The following is a 19,737-nucleotide window of genomic DNA, read 5'->3' as shown; positions in this document are numbered from 1 at the left end:
CCACTTAAGCATCCTTTTTTATCTTTCCGATTGGAGATCTCTAACAATTTATTTGATGGGACTTGTCTCGTACGTTTTGCTGTGTAATTTGGCTCTTTTTATTAGAGAGAGATTACTGAAGATGAGAAGGGAAAGAGAGGCTTTGTTAACGCAAATATTTGAAACCATATTAAATATGTTAACGCACTTGACAGTTTATGATATAACACAAATACGAAAAGAATGACTCCTTTTAATTAAGTGGATTTTACAAGAAAGTAAGTTATTCAAGAACTAATAAGAGCATACAAATATGATTCAGTTGACGGGAAGAAGTTCCCCTTGTGGCAGCAGGCTGCTGTCACTTCTCATCATTGTGCGGAACTCATCAAAGTTTATTTTTCCATCCTGTAACACAGAGTTGCATGTTCATTACTAACAAGGTTTCAAAAAACAAAAAGCAGGTCTAATGTTTTATGTTTTATGTATTGGATTCATGGATTGGATTGGACAAACTTACATTATCGGTATCGACTTCAGTAATGATTTCTTTGATACTACCTTCATCTTTTACACCATACTCCTTCATAGCCATCTCCAACTCTTCCTTCGTTATGTGCCTTCAATAACCATTTCACATTTTAGTTAAAACTTTTATCTCACTGTTCCTCTCAAGAACATTTCTCGATCTGTTTCTATTGACATATGATAACTAAGCAAAAGTGGAAAGAAACTTACCCGTCGCTGTCTTTGTCAAAGTGCTGAAATAATTTGTACAAATGATCATCTCTATCCAGTTTATATCTATGCATCGTTGCAGAGATAAACTCGTCTACGTCGATTGTTCCATTGCCATCCACATCAGCCTGAAATGTTTTTCTCTTTCTTTTGGATAAAAGAGGCATGATGATATGATATAGAGTTAAAAGACATGATGATAACTCACGGCTTTCATGAGTTCCTCCACTTCGGATTTAGTGAGTTTAGATCCAAGTCTGGTCAGGCCTGTTTTGAGTTCTTGAAGAGTAATTGTACCACTTTTATCGGTATCTATGTTGGTGAAGAGTGTCTTAAGACCTTTGATTTCCTCTTCTGATAGATTTGCTGCACTAACCTGCAAATCAGATTGCACGCATCATAAACCGATGCTTCATACACAATTATAGAAGAAAGATCATCTGCAAGGGGAATGTAACATAGATTAGAAAGAACCGGGACACTCTTTACCTTTAGAGCTACCTTCTTAAACTTGTTCATATGTCGGAACTCCTTCAAACGGGATAAAACAACACCATCAATAGGCTGATCTGAAGCTTCTCCGTCTTTCAGCCATGGATGTTCTATATACAACAAACAAAGATTGTAGTAAAGCATTACAGACAGAACAAGAACAAGACTTCAAGATTCACATAGTGTCCTTGTAAGCTTACCAAGAACATCTGCAGCAGAGAATCGCTCCTTGGGGTTTTTAGTAAGCATCTTTTTGACAAGATGCTGTGCCTTCACAGATATTGAAGGCCATGGTTTGCTCTTATAATCAATTTCATCTCTCAGTACCTCCTTGAGCAGGTCTTCCTCAGTTTCTACAATTTATACACAAGATAAGCCTATAAATTACTTACAGATCAAACACCAAGAAGAAACAAATCCAGCAGCATTAAGTTTTTACCGGACACATAGGGAGGTTTGCCACAGAGCAGGATGTACAAAATAATCCCTGCACTCCAAATGTCAGCTTCTTTCCCATATTTTCCCTTTAATACTTCAGGAGCAACGTAGTAAGCACTCCCAACACGATCCTGGTATAATTCTCCTGTTTTTGTTTGTTTCAGAAACAAATGCATCAAATCAACCATATGAAAATAAGAGTAACCAAACTTTATCATGACTGAAGCAACCAAACACAGATTCTAAAACTAATGTCACTTGTGCAAGACAAATATTATATATTTAAAACATTTACATACCAAATCCAAATCTAGCAAACTCCTAAGATGATTATATCAAATATCAACCTCTAGCCTCAGCTTTGAGTTCCAAATCTCTATGCATAGAAACAAAAGTCACTAAATTTTGCAAATGACTAAAGGCTAAAAGCAAACAGACACAAACTAACATACTCGGTAAAGACATAACACACTCAAAGAAAGGAATCTCTGAGCTCAAAGATCAACCTCTAGCCTCAGTTTTGATAAAACATAAACCCAATTCTATAATACTAAAGAACAACCTCTAAACTCAGTTTGTAAGCCCAAATCTTGATTCAAAGGAACAAAAGTCACCAAATTTATCTCATGACTAAAGCAAACTTAACATACTCAAAGAAAGGAATTTATCTCTGAGCTCACCTTCTTCGATAAAGACAGAACACCCAAAGTCAATAGCTTTGAGCACAGCATCGTCACCATTACTCGAAAGCAAGAAATTCTCAGGCTTTAAATCACGATGCATCACACCCATGAAATGGCAATTCTTCACAACATTCACAATAGGCCTAATGATCTCAACAGCATCTTTCTCAGAGTAAAACTTGCCAGCATCGGACAAAGCTTCGATTTTTTTAAACAACTCACCACCGCCACAAAACTCCATAACGATATGTACAGCATTTTTATCCTCGTAAGCACATTTGAACTCGACGATGTTTGGTTGACCAGACAAATGGTTCATGATACGAATCTCTCTCTTCACGGCTTCTTCATCTTCTTCCTTCTTTAGATTCTTCTTGAGTATGGTTTTGCAGGCGTAAGTCGTGTTAGTGGATCTCTCAACGCATTTTCGAGTTATACCGAATTGGCCTTCACCCAATTTCTCCCCGAGGATGTAAAGCTTTTTGATGTCTATGAATGGTTTCTCGAGTATCGTCTTCTTCGATGGTTTTGGGTCTTTACTGATGAAGCAACCCATTTAATCTGATTGTGAGTTTTTTCAGAAACCCTTGTGGATTGATTGAAGAAGATGAGATTTTTGGAGGAACTCAAACTTGAGATGGATTTTAGATTTTTAATGGAGAGAAGAATCTGAAGTCTGGACACTGTATTACGTTTGGTATTTTTAAGTCAATGGACAATGGTCTTTAAAATATTCAAATTTATTGTTTTTTTTGTTACATAGAAAAAGTTGGGACACAACACAAGCTAAAACACTCTGACTTAGCTAGAAGGTTCGTAACGATGGTGTCATCTTACCTTAAGGGTGTTCGGACCCAACTTACATTGGTTGAGTCTGTGTCTAGGTGAAATGTGCTAAAGTTCTCCTAAAGAAGGGTGCTGCAGAGTAAATTTGCAACTAAACAAAGAAAAAAACTCTGTTTTAAACAACTTAAACTGGTTCTATACTGACTCGGTGTTTCATGTGGCTACTTTTGTTTGTAGCACTTTGCAAAACATGAATGTTAAACTATCATCTCGACGTTGTGACCCTCCTTGAGAAGGACGCTTGACTTTGCCATTGAGAATTTTAGTGCATAGAGTTTAGGGTTTAGAACATTACATCTTTGTGACTCTTGACATCGATTTAAGAAAACAAAAGAGAGATAGAGAAAGTGTTCTTAATGATTTGATAATTGATATCATATACATTGTTGTTGGCTAAAAGTATATTAAAAAACAAAACAAAAAAACACTTCCTCTCATATATTGTAGTTGTTATATATGTTTTTTATTGGAACTCTTACGCCTTGGTTTCCTTTGTGCACGAGAAATGACGCCAAATACAAGCCTAGAAGCAGAAGAATCCCATAAAAATCCAATCTCGTCATTTGTCCTCAAGCTTCTCCTTTGGATAAAATCTCTCAACCAGCCACCCGTTAGAACATAGTTTCTACCGTTTCCCAGACACAGGCGCAGCTTATGCATTGTTCTCAAGTCATAGTCATATACGTCTACAACGACTCCGGAATCTCTTACTATCCTTTGGAATTCTGCTACAGGCATATGTCTTCGAATGTGCTCATCAACGGACCTTTCTTGCAGAAGAAGCGTGTTGTGGCTAGGCGGGTAAATATCGGCCTTAACCAGTTTCTTCGTGATGGTCCATTGAGGTGCGTCGTTGACAGTAGGTGCAGGGATCATATGTCTTCCAATGTGTTCATCAACGGAGCTTTCTTGCAGAATAAGGCTGTTGTAATTAGGGTTGATATCGGTCTTAACCCGTTTCTTCGTGATGGTCCGTTGAGGTGCGTCGTTGACAGTAGGTGCAGGGATCATTTGAGGTGCCTCGTTGTCAGTAGGTGCAGGGATCATTTGAGGTGCGTCGTCGACAGTAGGTGCAGGGATCATATGTCTTCGAATGTGCTCATCAACGGAGCTTTCTTGCAGAATAAGGCTGTTGTAATTAGGGTTGATATCGGTCTTAACCCGTTTCTTCGTGATGGTCCGTTGAGGTGCGTCGTTGACAGTAGGTGAAGGGATCATTTGAGGTGCATCGTTGACAGGAGGTGAAGGGATCATTTGAGGTGCGTCGTTTACAGGAGGTGTAGGGATCATTTGAGGTGCGTCGTTGACAGTAGGTGCAGGGATCATATGTCTTCGAATGTGCTCATCAACGGAGCTTTCTTGCAGAATAAGGCTGTTGTAATTAGGGTTAATATCGGTCTTAACCCGTTTCTTCGTGATGGTCCGTTGAGGTGCGTCGTTGACAGTAGGTGCAGGGATCATTTGAGGTGCGTCGTTGACAATAGGTGTAGGAACAATCGGAGGAACAAGGGTTTCCTCTGGTTCTTGGCTCATACACGTCTGACTCTTTTTCTCTGTTTCCATGGATCGCAAGAAAGAGGAATCTTCGAACAAGCCACTAGAAGGACTCAACATGTTTGTAGTGTAGATAAGGATGTTATCACCGTCGTAGTAACCTGGGTTATCCCTGTACGATTCATATCGCTTCAAGACTTCTTCATCTGTGACGTTAACCGGAGGAACAAGGGTCTCCTCTGCTTCTTGGCTCATACTCGTCTGACTCTTTTTCTCTGTTTCCTTGGATCGCAAAAAAGAGGAATCTTGAGGGCTCACTCGTGATTCTTGACTCGTACTCGCTCGATTCTTCTCCCTCGGTGCTAATGGAGACATCTCTCTGTTTCCTTGGATCGAAAGAAAGAAGAATTTTTAGTGACTCATACTCAATACTCTTTCGTTTTCTTCTTCGTCGGAGAGTATTTATGGTTTAATTTTACCTTTCCACTTAGTCGCTGTTTTAATTTTTCTCTTTGTTTGTTGGTTCAATTTTTTTTATGTTTAGAATTGTAATTTCTTCCTATACCTGTCATTGTTACTGTGAATATAAGTTTTGGTGGTACTTCAGTTTGACAAATAATTATTTTGTTTTGTTTTATTAACAATTTATCATTATTTTCAAAGTTTATATGCGGTTTTATATGTTTGTAAAAACATTAAAAAATGTAGGTGACATATCACATACGATTAACCATCATATAGTTAAATGATAATATCTCTCTTTTTTTTTCTATTCTAAAAGAACATTTTACCTCTTCCTACTTCCTTACATATCACATACGACCAACCTCATCAACCAAATCTCTTGTTCATAGAGAGGAATGTATAACACAAGAATTTACTCTTTGAAAGTCTTAATAAGGAAAGAATGTTCTCAAGGAAGTTACACAAAAAAGAGCTGGATTTGTTATAAGCTAAGACATGACAATATCTCAAATTCAGTTTCAGACTAACTAAGGAGAAGGATAAATAAATCTGTTCAAACACAGAGAAGAAAGTAGAACATTTTGAGACAGTATATCAACTACTCCCATCTCGGTTTTCCCCCGGTTTGACTCTTCTTCTCCGGGTTTAAGAATCGCTTCGGTTGATAAACTGTTGGAATCTATGCCGTCGTGGTCAATGGAATGGAAGCAGTTTCCCTTGTGGCTGCGTGGAGCCGCTTCTCATCATTGCGCAAAATTCCTCAAAGTTTATTTTTCCATCCTGTAACAGAGTTTAATACATGGTATGAACAACCGGTTTTATGTTTTTAGATGTTGGCTTAGAGAGTGCGACTTACATTGTCGGTATCAACTTCGGATATAACTTCTCTGATGCTAGCTTCATCTCCCATTCCATATTCCTTCATAGCACTTTCCAACTCATCCCTAGTTATGTGCCTGTTGTATTACCAAAGCAATAACCTCATTGGTACCTCATAACATTTGAATCTTGGTTTCCTTAACAAAAGAAAAATAAAAAGAATCTTACCCGCTGTTGTCTTTATCAAAGTGTTGAAATGCTTTGTATACATGCTCATCTCGATCTAATTTGTATCTATGCATTGTCGCAGATATAAACTCATAGTAGTCAATGGTTCCATTACCATCCACGTCAGCCTGAAAAGTTATCATCATGTGTTTTAACTTTCAAGATTTGTCTTTAAAACTGTAAACGTGAACTCAAGATGCTGTAGATAACTTACCGCTTCCATGAGTTGCTTAACTTCAGTTTCAGAGAGTCTAGACCCAAGTCTAGTTAGCCCAGTTTTGAGTTCTTCATAAGTAATTGTCCCGCTTTTGTCAGTATCTATATTCGCAAACATGGTTTTCAGACCTTTGATCTCCTCTTCTGATAGACTCTCTGCGATAACCTGCAAACCAAACACACAAATCACAACCCGAAGTGTGAGGAACTGGTAGATATGAGCCGTTCTATTTGTTTAGAGCACAGAGTTTAATACAAGGAAGATGCTCAATTAGGAATATAGAAAGATAACTTCACAATTATTTATGCTACTTCTTTTTACCTTTAGAGCTAGCTTCTTAAGTTTGTTCATTGCTCGGAATTGCTTCATACGGGATAACACAGCGCTATCAATAGGCTTGTCCGGTGCTTCTCCCCCTTTGATCCAAGGATGTTCTATAAACCATAAGGATTGCTACATATTAGTAAAACATTACTAGTTAGACGACTATAAACTCAAAGACAAGATCAAGTTCAGACCTCAAGATTCACCAGTGTCTTTTTAAGACTTCTACAATGGACTAACTATGTTTTTTACTGGTGTTGAGCCTATCGAATGTATAATCAAGCCTTCTAATATGGACTTTCAATTTGATTTCATTAAATCACATACAAATTGGAAAAACAATATACTGGTATTCACATAATCTTACCAAGAACCTGTGCAGCTGTGAATCGTCTCCTAGGGTCTTTGGTTAGCATCTTCCTAACAAGATCTTTCGCACTCTCAGATATAGAAGGCCATGGTTGGCTTTCAAAATCAATTTCAGCTTTTACAACCTCATCGAAAATTCCTTTCTCATTTTCTACAATATAACATATGATTATAGATTAGACTCCAATAAGAAGAAAAAATTAAAGAGATTTGTTAGGTTAAAAGGTTCTTTACCGGCCCAAAAAGGAGGTACACCGCTGAGTAGGATGTATAAAATAACACCTGCACTCCAAATGTCAATTTCTTTCCCGTAACTTCGCCTTAATACTTCAGGAGCAACGTAGTAAGCACTCCCAACTATATCCCGGTAAACTTTTCCTGTAGTTGTTGGTTTCACAAACGTAACATCAAACATATTAACATAAGAATCAAAATAGACGAAAATGGCATACTTGATAATATCGTAAGGATCACAATCTGTGCAATAAGACAACATAAACCCAGAGCTCTCTTACTAAAGTGTCTTGAGTCCCACCCCATGTCACCAATCTAGGTCATGACTAAACCAATTTTTTTTTGCAGATTTTTCAATTCTAAAGAGGTTTTTGCATGACAGTCTCATAGAATCAAACAATAACAAACATACTCGGATCCAAAACCTATCAAACACACTCATACATCAATACGCTAAAGAGTATGATCATTCTTTAATGAACAGAGTAACCCCAAAATTGATTTCTTTTATAATAACCTTCTCATTGTTACACAAGAACAAGAAGTTCTCGAGCTTGAGATCACAATGCAATGAACTACCAGACTCCAAAGACCATTTTCGATACTAAGAAGCCTAGTGCAAGATTCCAAACAGTTGAACATACCAAATCGTAAAAACTATCAAATCCAAAGATGATATCATCAAAAAACAGAACCTAATAGCTCACCTTCTTCGATGAAGACAGACAACCCGAAGTCAGTAGCTTTAAGCATAGCATTCTCCTCTTTACTAGAAAGCAAGAAATTCTCAGGCTTGAGATCTCGATGAACCACACCCATAAAATGACAAATCTGAACAACATTGACAATAGACCTAATGATACCAGCAGCAGCTCTCTCAGAGTAATGACCCTGAGCTATAATCCTATCAAACAACTCACCACCAGCACACAACTCCATAACCAAATGTACAGATTGTTTATCCTCATAAGCACCTTTGATCTCAACAATGTTTGGTTGTCCTGACAAATACTGCATTATCTGAATCTCTCTCTTCACATCCTCTTTGTCTTGCTTACTAATCAGCTTCCTCTTAAGTATCGATTTGCAAGCGTAAGTGTTCCCAGTTTCAATCTCTCTGCACATATACGTAATCCCAAACTGACCTCGACCTAGTTCTTTCCCCAAGCTGTAAAATTTCCTGATGTCTTCGAATGGTTTACCTAATATGGTATCTGGATCTCGAACTGAGATTGGGTTTGATGAAGGTGTTGAAATCTGTTGATGGATTGGTTGGTATGTGGGTTTGGGTTTGGGTGTTGGGATTTGAGGTTTACGATGCTCGGGGACTTGATTAGCGACATGGGTTTGTACTGGGTTGATCGGAATTGATCTTTCTCCGCCGTGGTTTTGAGTTTTCCGGGGTTTACTGCTGAAGCAACCCATTTGCTAGTAAAAGGTGGAGACTTTAGCTAATGGGTACGAAGAAGATGAGGTTTGAGGATTGTAAGAGAGAAACCTAGATCGAAAAGTTTGAGATTTGAGGAGGAGGAAGAAGAAGATGAATTGAGTTTTGTTTGACTGCAATTGGAATTATTCCAGACGCGTCAATGCGTGTGAGTGAACTGTAGAAGTTAATGTCTTTTTTGTCAATTTTGCTGAAAAGTAGTATTAATTTAATATAATTAACTTTGACCTTAAAAATTTCAAAGGAATTAATGGTAAAAGATTTGAATTCTACATGAAAAGGAAAATTTTTCTATTTTTTATGTTGGACGATATAGATAGAGAATATTCCACTTCATAATATCAAAACTTTTGAAAATTCGAACTGTGAAATTTGTTTTTTATATAGAATTTTCCACTTCATAATTTCAATTTGTTATAGCTTGACAAAAATATGTTGAGATTCGAAATTAGGCCGATTTAAATATCTTACCTGGGCCGACGTTACTTGCGATTTGCGAATAGAACTACTAGAGTTGAGTAGTTTAGATTAGATTTATTCTAGCAGCTTTTGTTGAACTGGCTACGAATCCTTTATCCTTAAAGCACAAGTCAAATATCTAATCAGGATAAGTCACATTAGATTTTTTCTTTTAAAATTAAACAAAATTTCAGAAAATATATATAAAAAAAAACTAACAGACAATTGTGGTATATAAAAATCCTCTATGAAAAAAACTTACAATGGAATAAATGAATTTTTTATTTGAATAAAAGAGGATATATTTGAATTCAGCCCACCAAAAAATCCATTTAACCAATATAACCACTCTAAGCAAAAGCATCAAAACACGGTTTCATCTCCACTTTTTTGTTTGTGTCGTTCAAACTTTACTAGCAAATGGGTTGCTTCAGTTCTCAGCTCTTTTGCTTCTCTAGGACGTGCCCAACACTTCTTTATATATTCATCAAGACTTACTAGCAGAGCCGGCCAGGACTACAAGCAAAGCAAGCAGGTGCTTGCGGCCGTGAGACAATATCTAGTCATAAATCATAATCGGTCCTTTTCCTGTGAAGTTCTCTTAGTCTGATGGTAAAATAGTTGATTTTTAACTCTATGTACCAGGGTTCTAATCCCAGCACTTCTATTTTCTAATAATAAAATTTTAGGCTTGCAGTCCATTAATTTTCTGCGCCGGCTCTTCTTACTAGCAAATGGATTGCTTTAGCAGTAAACACCAGAAAACTCAAAACCACGGGTATAGGATGTCTTGATGGATATATATATAAAGAAGTGTTGGGCATGTCCTAGAGAAGCAAGAGAGCTGAGAGATAAAGATAAAAACTCTAGAGAGCTTTCTCATTTTGTGCGGCTTAGTTTTGCGGTTTGGTGCTTGTGTTGTTCAAGCTTCTTTGTTCATTGGTGTGACGTGTGTGTGAAGGTTGCTTAAGAGAGTTGAAGATCTAAAGTCTAGGCTCAGGGGAAGTGTAGCCCAAGGTTAGGTTGTCTTGATTTGAATCTAGGCTCGGTGTGAGTTTAGTTAATGGTAGAGATTTATCCTTAAAATTTCATGTTATAGAACAGAGCAGTGAATTAAGAGGATTGTGCTTGATTTACGCGTTTGCGAATNTTCACATAATCTTACCAAGAACCTGTGCAGCTGTGAATCGTCTCCTAGGGTCTTTGGTTAGCATCTTCCTAACAAGATCTTTCGCACTCTCAGATATAGAAGGCCATGGTTGGCTTTCAAAATCAATTTCAGCTTTTACAACCTCATCGAAAATTCCTTTCTCATTTTCTACAATATAACATATGATTATAGATTAGACTCCAATAAGAAGAAAAAATTAAAGAGATTTGTTAGGTTAAAAGGTTCTTTACCGGCCCAAAAAGGAGGTACACCGCTGAGTAGGATGTATAAAATAACACCTGCACTCCAAATGTCAATTTCTTTCCCGTAACTTCGCCTTAATACTTCAGGAGCAACGTAGTAAGCACTCCCAACTATATCCCGGTAAACTTTTCCTGTAGTTGTTGGTTTCACAAACGTAACATCAAACATATTAACATAAGAATCAAAATAGACGAAAATGGCATACTTGATAATATCGTAAGGATCACAATCTGTGCAATAAGACAACATAAACCCAGAGCTCTCTTACTAAAGTGTCTTGAGTCCCACCCCATGTCACCAATCTAGGTCATGACTAAACCAATTTTTTTTTGCAGATTTTTCAATTCTAAAGAGGTTTTTGCATGACAGTCTCATAGAATCAAACAATAACAAACATACTCGGATCCAAAACCTATCAAACACACTCATACATCAATACGCTAAAGAGTATGATCATTCTTTAATGAACAGAGTAACCCCAAAATTGATTTCTTTTATAATAACCTTCTCATTGTTACACAAGAACAAGAAGTTCTCGAGCTTGAGATCACAATGCAATGAACTACCAGACTCCAAAGACCATTTTCGATACTAAGAAGCCTAGTGCAAGATTCCAAACAGTTGAACATACCAAATCGTAAAAACTATCAAATCCAAAGATGATTCCATCAAAAAAACAGAACCTAATAGCTCACCTTCTTCGATGAAGACAGACAACCCGAAATCAGTAGCTTTAAGCATAGCATTCTCTTCTTTACTCGAAAGCAAGAAATTCTCAGGCTTGAGATCTCGATGAACCACACCCATAAAGTGACAAATCTGAACAACATTGACAATAGACCTAATGATACCAGCAGCAGCTCTCTCAGAGTAATGACCCTGAGCTATAATCCTATCAAACAACTCACCACCAGCACACAACTCCATAACCAAATGTACAGATTGTTTATCCTCATAAGCACCTTTGATCTCAACAATGTTTGGTTGTCCTGACAAATACTGCATTATCTGAATCTCTCTCTTCACATCCTCTTTGTCTTGCTTACTAATCAGCTTCCTCTTAAGTATCGATTTGCAAGCGTAAGTGTTCCCAGTTTCAATCTCTCTGCACATATACGTAATCCCAAACTGACCTCGACCTAGTTCTTTCCCCAAGCTGTAAAATTTCCTGATGTCTTCGAATGGTTTACCTAATATGGTATCTGGATCTCGAACTGAGATTGGGTTTGAAGAAGGTGTTGAAATCTGTTGATGGATTGGTTGGTATGTGGGTTTGGGTTTGGGTGTTGGGATTTGAGGTTTACGATGCTCGGGGACTTGATTAGCGACATGGGTTTGTACTGGGTTGATCGGAATTGATCTTTCTCCGCCGTGGTTTTGAGTTTTCCGGGGTTTACTGCTGAAGCAACCCATTTGCTAGTAAAAGGTGGAGACTTTAGCTAATGGGTACGAAGAAGATGAGGTTTGAGGATTGTAAGAGAGAAACCTAGATCGAAAAGTTTGAGATTTGAGGAGGAGGAAGAAGAAGATGAATTGAGTTTTGTTTGACTGCAATTGGAATTATTCCAGACGCGTCAATGCGTGTGAGTGAACTGTAGAAGTTAATGTCTTTTTTGTCAATTTTGCTGAAAAGTAGTATTAATTTAATATAATTAACTTTGACCTTAAAAATTTCAAAGGAATTAATGGTAAAAGATTTGAATTCTACATGAAAAGGAAAATTTTTCTATTTTTTATGTTGGACGATATAGATAGAGAATATTCCACTTCATAATATCAAAACTTTTGAAAATTCGAACTGTGAAATTTGTTTTTTATATAGAATTTTCCACTTCATAATTTCAATTTGTTATAGCTTGACAAAAATATGTTGAGATTCGAAATTAGGCCGATTTAAATATCTTACCTGGGCCGACGTTACTTGCGATTTGCGAATAGAACTACTAGAGTTGAGTAGTTTAGATTAGATTTATTCTAGCAGCTTTTGTTGAACTGGCTACGAATCCTTTATCCTTAAAGCACAAGTCAAATATCTAATCAGGATAAGTCACATTAGATTTTTTCTTTTAAAATTAAACAAAATTTCAGAAAATATATATAAAAAAAAACTAACAGACAATTGTGGTATATAAAAATCCTCTATGAAAAAAACTTACAATGGAATAAATGAATTTTTTATTTGAATAAAAGAGGATATATTTGAATTCAGCCCACCAAAAAATCCATTTAACCAATATAACCACTCTAAGCAAAAGCATCAAAACACGGTTTCATCTCCACTTTTTTGTTTGTGTCGTTCAAACTTTACTAGCAAATGGGTTGCTTCAGTTCTCAGCTCTTTTGCTTCTCTAGGACGTGCCCAACACTTCTTTATATATTCATCAAGACTTACTAGCAGAGCCGGCCAGGACTACAAGCAAAGCAAGCAGGTGCTTGCGGCCGTGAGACAATATCTAGTCATAAATCATAATCGGTCCTTTTCCTGTGAAGTTCTCTTAGTCTGATGGTAAAATAGTTGATTTTTAACTCTATGTACCAGGGTTCTAATCCCAGCACTTCTATTTTCTAATAATAAAATTTTAGGCTTGCAGTCCATTAATTTTCTGCGCCGGCTCTTCTTACTAGCAAATGGATTGCTTTAGCAGTAAACACCAGAAAACTCAAAACCACGGGTATAGGATGTCTTGATGGATATATATATAAAGAAGTGTTGGGCATGTCCTAGAGAAGCAAGAGAGCTGAGAGATAAAGATAAAAACTCTAGAGAGCTTTCTCATTTTGTGCGGCTTAGTTTTGCGGTTTGGTGCTTGTGTTGTTCAAGCTTCTTTGTTCATTGGTGTGACGTGTGTGTGAAGGTTGCTTAAGAGAGTTGAAGATCTAAAGTCTAGGCTCAGGGGAAGTGTAGCCCAAGGTTAGGTTGTCTTGATTTGAATCTAGGCTCGGTGTGAGTTTAGTTAATGGTAGAGATTTATCCTTAAAATTTCATGTTATAGAACAGAGCAGTGAATTAAGAGGATTGTGCTTGATTTACGCGTTTGCGAATAGATATATTTGTTTTAATTATTTAGTTATAAAGATGAGATTTACCTCTCAGCAACAAACATGAGATCCTGCTTTTGTAAATAGGAATTAAAGTAAAAGAACAAATTCCGCGGAAACATGCGGCTCAACTTAGTGATCTCAATCAATAGATCCCTGAGTTTTATGCCTTCTACTTTATTAAAGTTAAAGAAGAACTTGTTGATCTTAATTAAGAAATTACTAACGCCTAGGAATTCTTCTACTTCATAGAAGACGTTTTTTCTCTTGGGGTTTAGCTTGGTGAGGTCGATGGTGTTCCACAGAGTTCTGTTGTGGGAGACAAGGAACCAATAGAGGCATACACGTGAAGCTCCCATGGTAATGTCCATTATGTCGAGCTTATCGAAGACAATGGCAAGTATGTTTCTGTCTAGAGTTGACCATTCTGAATCTTCTCTTGAGCTTTTTGCCTTCTCCATCACGTTGCAACCAACTACATACATACATACAACAGCAACAAAAAAAAGCTTTGAAACATTTAAGATAAATCCACTTAAAAGCTTGAACAAGCGAAAGAGAGAATAAAATCTTTAAAATATAACAAAAAGCAATATCTATGAAGAAAGCCTTCGAAAGGAGTGATTTCTTACGTTTGCATAAATTGAACAAAAAAGTAAAAAACTTAGTCGTAATATTTCATAGACATTCCAAATTTCCAAGTTCAGAAGTAGGTTATATAAGTGATATATTATGGTTTTCTAGTTTCTTTGACGGCCAGTAAATTATATATACACACACACATTCCAAATATATATTATTTTACTTTGTTATTTCTTATTTCTTTTAGCCAATGTAGAAAATTTCCAAGTCTGACTTTCCATCTATCGAGACGCTAAATTTCAATAACTCCATTTTACTTCAAGGGTTAATTGAGAAAAATACTTAGGTTCATCCCTAGAGGTGAACCTTTGTATTCACCCCCTTCTCTCTTAACCAATCAGATTGTTCTATCTAATATTTTATTTAAAAATAAATCAAAACTAAATAAAAAAGCAAAACAAGTTAAGGAAACAAATTCTGTATACTTTTATTTAGGAAAGTTAAATATTGACTTAGTTTAGATTTTACAATTAAACGATGTTATATATCGGTTTGAGTTTATAAATAAGAATTAGGGTTTAGATTTTACAATTAAAACGAAATTATGTCGGTTTAGTTTTACAAATGAGATGGTTAGGTTTAAATTTTACAATTAGAACAAAATTATATATCGGTTTGGGTTTACAAATGAGATGGTTAGAGTTTAGATTTTACAATTAGAACAAAAATATATGTCGGTTTGGGTTTACAAATGAGATGGTTAGGGTTTAGATTTTACAATTAGAATGAAATTGTATATCGATTTGGGATTACAAATGAGATGGTTAGGGTTTAGATTTTATAAACCCAAACTGATACATAATTTCATTTATAAACCCAATTTATACAATTAGAATGAAATTATGTAAAATCTAAACCCTAACCATCTTATTTGTAAACCCAAACTGACATATAATTTCGTTCTAATTGTAAAATCTAAACCCTAACCATCTCATTTGTAAACCCAAACCGACATATAATTTCGTTCTAATTGTAAAATCTAAACCCTAACCATCTCATTTGTAAACCCAAACCGGCATATAATTTCGTTCTAATTGTAAAATCTAAACCCTAACCACTTTATTTGTAAACCCAAACCGACATATAATTTTTTTTTAATTGTAAAAACTAAACTACCCAAACCGATATATAAAATCTAAACCAAGCCAATATTTGACTTTCCTTAAATAAAAGTATACAGAATTTGTTTCCTTAATTTGTTTTGTTTTTAATTTAATTTTGATTTTTTTTTAAATGAAATATTAAATAGAGCATTCCGATTGGTTAAGAGGAGAGGAGGTGAATACAAAGGTTCACCCCTAGGGGTGAACCTAAGTATTTTTCCAAATGATATGGGACTCGACACTCAGATAATATGATTTATTAATTAATTTGTAGATTAAGGAAACAAGTATATAAGAGATCTCGGACGATGTACAAATAGAGCTGTTCACCGTGACTATACGCTGGAGAAGGAAATGTTGTCTGTTAAGGAAAGAAGTGTAATCTATGGTGAATCTAATAGGGGGAGAAATAATTATCTGTGATAAAATCGTCTATGTAGCCATTCTTATAATTTGCATCTACACTGAAGCATACTTAGAGAAAAAAGAAAATTAAAAAATTCAGAATTTCATGTTCCACAGCAATAAGCACTCTTGTTCCACAGCAATAAGCAAACCCTACAAAAAAATGTAGATATTAGCATTACAATGTAGATATTAAACTCATATTATATATTGCATTACAATGTAGATAAGTTAACATACCTTCTGTCGGTCTGAGATGAGACTAAATCCTTCACCATCACCAGTCTGCTTTAAGAAGTTTAATAAACCAAATCCAACTGTCTGTATTTTCAATAGGCACAACACCCCATGCAACCGGATAGAACTGGTTATTTGCATCTCTACCTATAGCTGCCAACAGCTGACCTTTGACATTGTTTTTCAAAAAACAACCATCTATCCCAATTATGGGATGACATTGCTCATTAAATGTCTTACGGAGTCCTGCCAAGCAGACGTAGAATGTGTCAAACTTCTCAATACCATCATCAGTTCGAACTGTCCTCACCTCCACAGTTGATCCCGGATTAGAACTGTCAACAACAAGAAACAAGTTAATATTAAATAGTCAAAACATAACAAGTTCCAAAAGTTATAATAGGACATGAACTTACTTTATAAGCTCTAGAGAGTAGTCGTTTAGTCGAGCAAACTGCTGATCATGTTCATCTTGTATGGCTTTTATTGCTTTAGCCTTCGCCTTTCTACACTGGTCATTTGTCACCACCAAGTTGTAACGGTCCTCAAATGTTTCTTGTATCGCCTTTGGCTTGTAATTAGGATTCCTCCTAATGTCATTCAGTAATAATTTAGCAATGACTCCATCCTTCACTACCTTGCTAAACTTGTTGGGGACACACGAATGCTCATCATTACAACTCATGACCTGGTACATGTTGCTGACTTTTTGAAAAGAACAGTAGATTCTGAAGTTACAACCACCACCAAGAGCGCATCTCACTTCAGATTTCTCGGATCCCCACCTTGTGTACTTGACATTATTCCCTGTTTGAAGAGAATATTCAACCACAGCTTCCTTGAATAGCGGTATGCTGTCAAATACCTGCCCCAATCTTATCTTGCCACTTCCTTTTTTGTATCTAATACTTTTTTGGCCATCATCCTCATCATCTGAATTCATTGGAGTTGCCTCTGAATCGCAACCCTCCTCTTCATCATCACCACTTCGAACATCATCATCCTGGTCTCTAACATAACCTGGTCTAACATTATCTTCATCATCACCGCCTCTATTCCCATTATTTGCTTCACGACCTCTATCCCCATTATCTCCTTCACGCTCTCTATCCTCATTATCTCCAACAAGCCTCTATCCCCATTATCTCCTTCACGCTCTCTATCCTCATTATCTCCAAACAAGCCTCTATCCCCATTATCTCCTTCACGCTCTCTATCCCCATTATCTCCAAACAACCCTCTATGCCCATTATCTCCTTCACGCTCACTATTCCCATTATCTCCAAACAACCCTCTATCCCCATTATCTCCTTGACGACCTCTATCCCCATTATCTGCTTCAGAGACCTCATCCTTTTCCACATATAGCTCAACTGATTTTGTCCACATAGCAGCTAGACACATCCTCTGAAAATTCTCAGACCCATCATACAGCAGCTTCAACTCTCTCCAAGATTCATATGGCAGTTTGTACCTGATCCTATGACCAAACAAAGACACCCCAAGAGATTCCAACATATTTGTAAAAACTGCATCCGGCTTGCATTCAAGAGTGTGAGTCTCACCACCTACATATGTAGCCACATTGCCTTCTGCATTGACAAACTTTCCACCATGGTAAATCTGGAAAGTAGCATCATCAGGGCTGAAAAAATAAGATAATTGTATTAATTTCCAGATTTGAACAATAAAGAACCGAGTTTTTTTTGTATCCCCAACACAACTTCGAATAACATAAACAGACCCATAATCAATCATGCTTTGCAACTATGAACAACAAATACTCAAACTATCTATCGACATCTACCATTAAAACGCAAAAACAGATGAACAATAAAATAAAAATTCAAAAAAGTTAAAGGAGAAATTTACTTTCTACGAACTGGCTCCTCGACTCTCGTCTCATCAGTAACATCGCGATTCATCATCTATTTCCTTCCGGCGCAATAATTTAGTCCGATTAACCGGAAACAACAAAGTCCCCAAATTCTAGGGTTCCTCCTTTGCGAGAGAGATCGATACGAGGAAGAAAGAGAAAGAATTGGGAACAAATGAAAAACGACGTCGTTTTGGGGCAAAACTTAACATTCCCAAACAGACCAAAACGACGTCGTTTGCTACCCCTTCACACGTGGATTACACGTCAGCTTGGCTTAACGGAGAAATTAACACTGTTACTAATTAATCACGTTTCTGTATAATTTGGCACAAAAACAATAGTTGAGGTATGTTATTCTGTTTTCCTAAAGTCGATGTATTTTTTAGCACAAGCCATAGTCCGATGTATGAATCGAACACATGGACATTGTCGAGGTATGAAAAAGCCGTTTTTCCTATTGTCCTTCTATCAAAAACATTAGGAGAAGAAACAAAAAAACGGAAAGAAGGCAAAATGGTCATTTTATGACAGCTAAATACGCGGATCATACATGACATGGTATGCGCATATTCGGATCCCGTTTAACTCGCCAACACTTAGACATATAGCCAAACAAAGCACCTTCCCTGCCATATTTTAAAAAAAAACATTTACTAATCATCTTTTATCCTGTAAAGCATCAGTTACATGTCCAATCAGGATAAGTTACATCAGATTTTTTTCTTTTTAAATTAAACAAAATTCCAGAAAACATAAAAAAAAAAAAAACGATGGTGGTATATAAAAATCCATTTACAATGTAATAAATGAGTTTTTTTATTTGAATAAAGGAGGATATATTTGAATTCAGCCCACAAAAAACCCATTTAACCAATATAACCACCCTAACCAAAAGCATCAAAACACGGTTTCATCTCCACTTTTTTGTTTGTGTCGTTCAAACTTTTCATCTTCCTCTGTTACACGACAAACACGCTTAAAAAATCATTCCTAATTTCACTCTCACTAAACTAACAGCTCCACGTTCATGGTGGTTTAAAATAAATCGTATCTTCTATATAAATTCTCTTGAACTTTCTCTAAACACAAAAAAAAACCACCACAATACATTTTTTCTTTTGAATTACCAATTCACCACCAGATCATATCCTCTGTTCGTTAACCACGAAAACCTCTTTCAAATTCACAAATCAAAGCTTTTAAAAAATATAATTCTCACGGAGGTAAATCCTTTAACTTTTGTTCATATCCATTACTTTTCTCTTGATATCATATTAATTTGGTTTTTAATAGTTTCAGGTTGAAGATGCCTTTGGATTATACTCATCTCTCAAATCTAAATTCTTTGAAAAGGGAATGGAAGATCACAGCTCTACTAATCAAGGACATTAATTTTTTTATCTATAAGATAAACTTGGTACATTTTCTTGATAATATTTTACAAAGACAAAATAATATAGAGAGAGAGGGAGCGACGGCGATGGCGATTCCTCTAGGGTTGTGAACCCGACAATGAGCTGGTGGGTTTAGAACCCTCTCTTTGTGTGGGTTGTTGATCTGGGTTTGATTCGGAGTGATATTTGGGATGAAGAAAGGAAATCTTCTCCACAAGGCAAACTTTGGTGGAGGAGGGATCGGTTCTTCGATTTTCAATCAAAGGAATTTTTGACGAGCGATGCTGTTCTTGGCTTGTCACAGTTCCTGGGTGATTGGGGTGGGATCCAATTATCCCTTTTCGGTTCCCTTTTGATCTGTGAAAGATTTGGTTCCATCATGATTGACATTA

At 36.4% G+C, this 19,737-nt stretch overlaps 3 protein-coding genes across 4 annotated transcripts; all 3 read right to left on the bottom strand.

The window, feature by feature from the left end:
* On the bottom strand, positions 175–3,013 carry LOC104716725 (calcium-dependent protein kinase 31-like). The gene is made up of 8 exons (XM_010434150.2): positions 2,328–3,013; positions 1,649–1,792; positions 1,410–1,562; positions 1,207–1,319; positions 926–1,093; positions 718–845; positions 500–599; positions 175–387 (listed from the first exon to the last, which is right to left on the bottom strand). Exons 1-8 carry the CDS (start codon positions 2,884–2,886, stop codon positions 298–300), a joined length of 1,455 nt encoding a protein of 484 aa, XP_010432452.1. The 5' UTR covers positions 2,887–3,013; the 3' UTR covers positions 175–297.
* Positions 3,627–5,045, bottom strand: LOC109126299 (B3 domain-containing protein At4g02870-like). Its single transcript, XM_019229717.1, has one exon. It carries the CDS (start codon positions 5,043–5,045, stop codon positions 3,627–3,629), a length of 1,419 nt encoding a protein of 472 aa, XP_019085262.1.
* Positions 5,534–12,231, bottom strand: LOC104747915 (calcium-dependent protein kinase 21-like). 2 transcript variants are annotated; one of them, XM_019233842.1, is made up of 8 exons: positions 11,342–12,231; positions 10,634–10,777; positions 10,398–10,550; positions 6,721–6,833; positions 6,397–6,564; positions 6,183–6,310; positions 5,992–6,091; positions 5,534–5,915 (listed from the first exon to the last, which is right to left on the bottom strand). In XM_019233842.1, exons 1-8 carry the CDS (start codon positions 12,057–12,059, stop codon positions 5,829–5,831), a joined length of 1,611 nt encoding a protein of 536 aa, XP_019089387.1. In that variant the 5' UTR covers positions 12,060–12,231; the 3' UTR covers positions 5,534–5,828. The 2 variants fall into 2 exon arrangements, with proteins under 2 accessions (XP_019089387.1, XP_019089386.1); XM_019233841.1 differs by lacking the exons at positions 10,398–10,550; positions 10,634–10,777; positions 11,342–12,231 and adding exons at positions 7,091–7,243; positions 7,327–7,470; positions 8,034–8,751.

Source organism: Camelina sativa, chromosome 2 (genome assembly GCF_000633955.1).
Source record: "Camelina sativa cultivar DH55 chromosome 2, Cs, whole genome shotgun sequence".
Lineage (NCBI taxonomy): Eukaryota > Viridiplantae > Streptophyta > Magnoliopsida > Brassicales > Brassicaceae > Camelina > Camelina sativa.
This window is presented reverse-complemented; position numbering and strand designations above follow the sequence as displayed.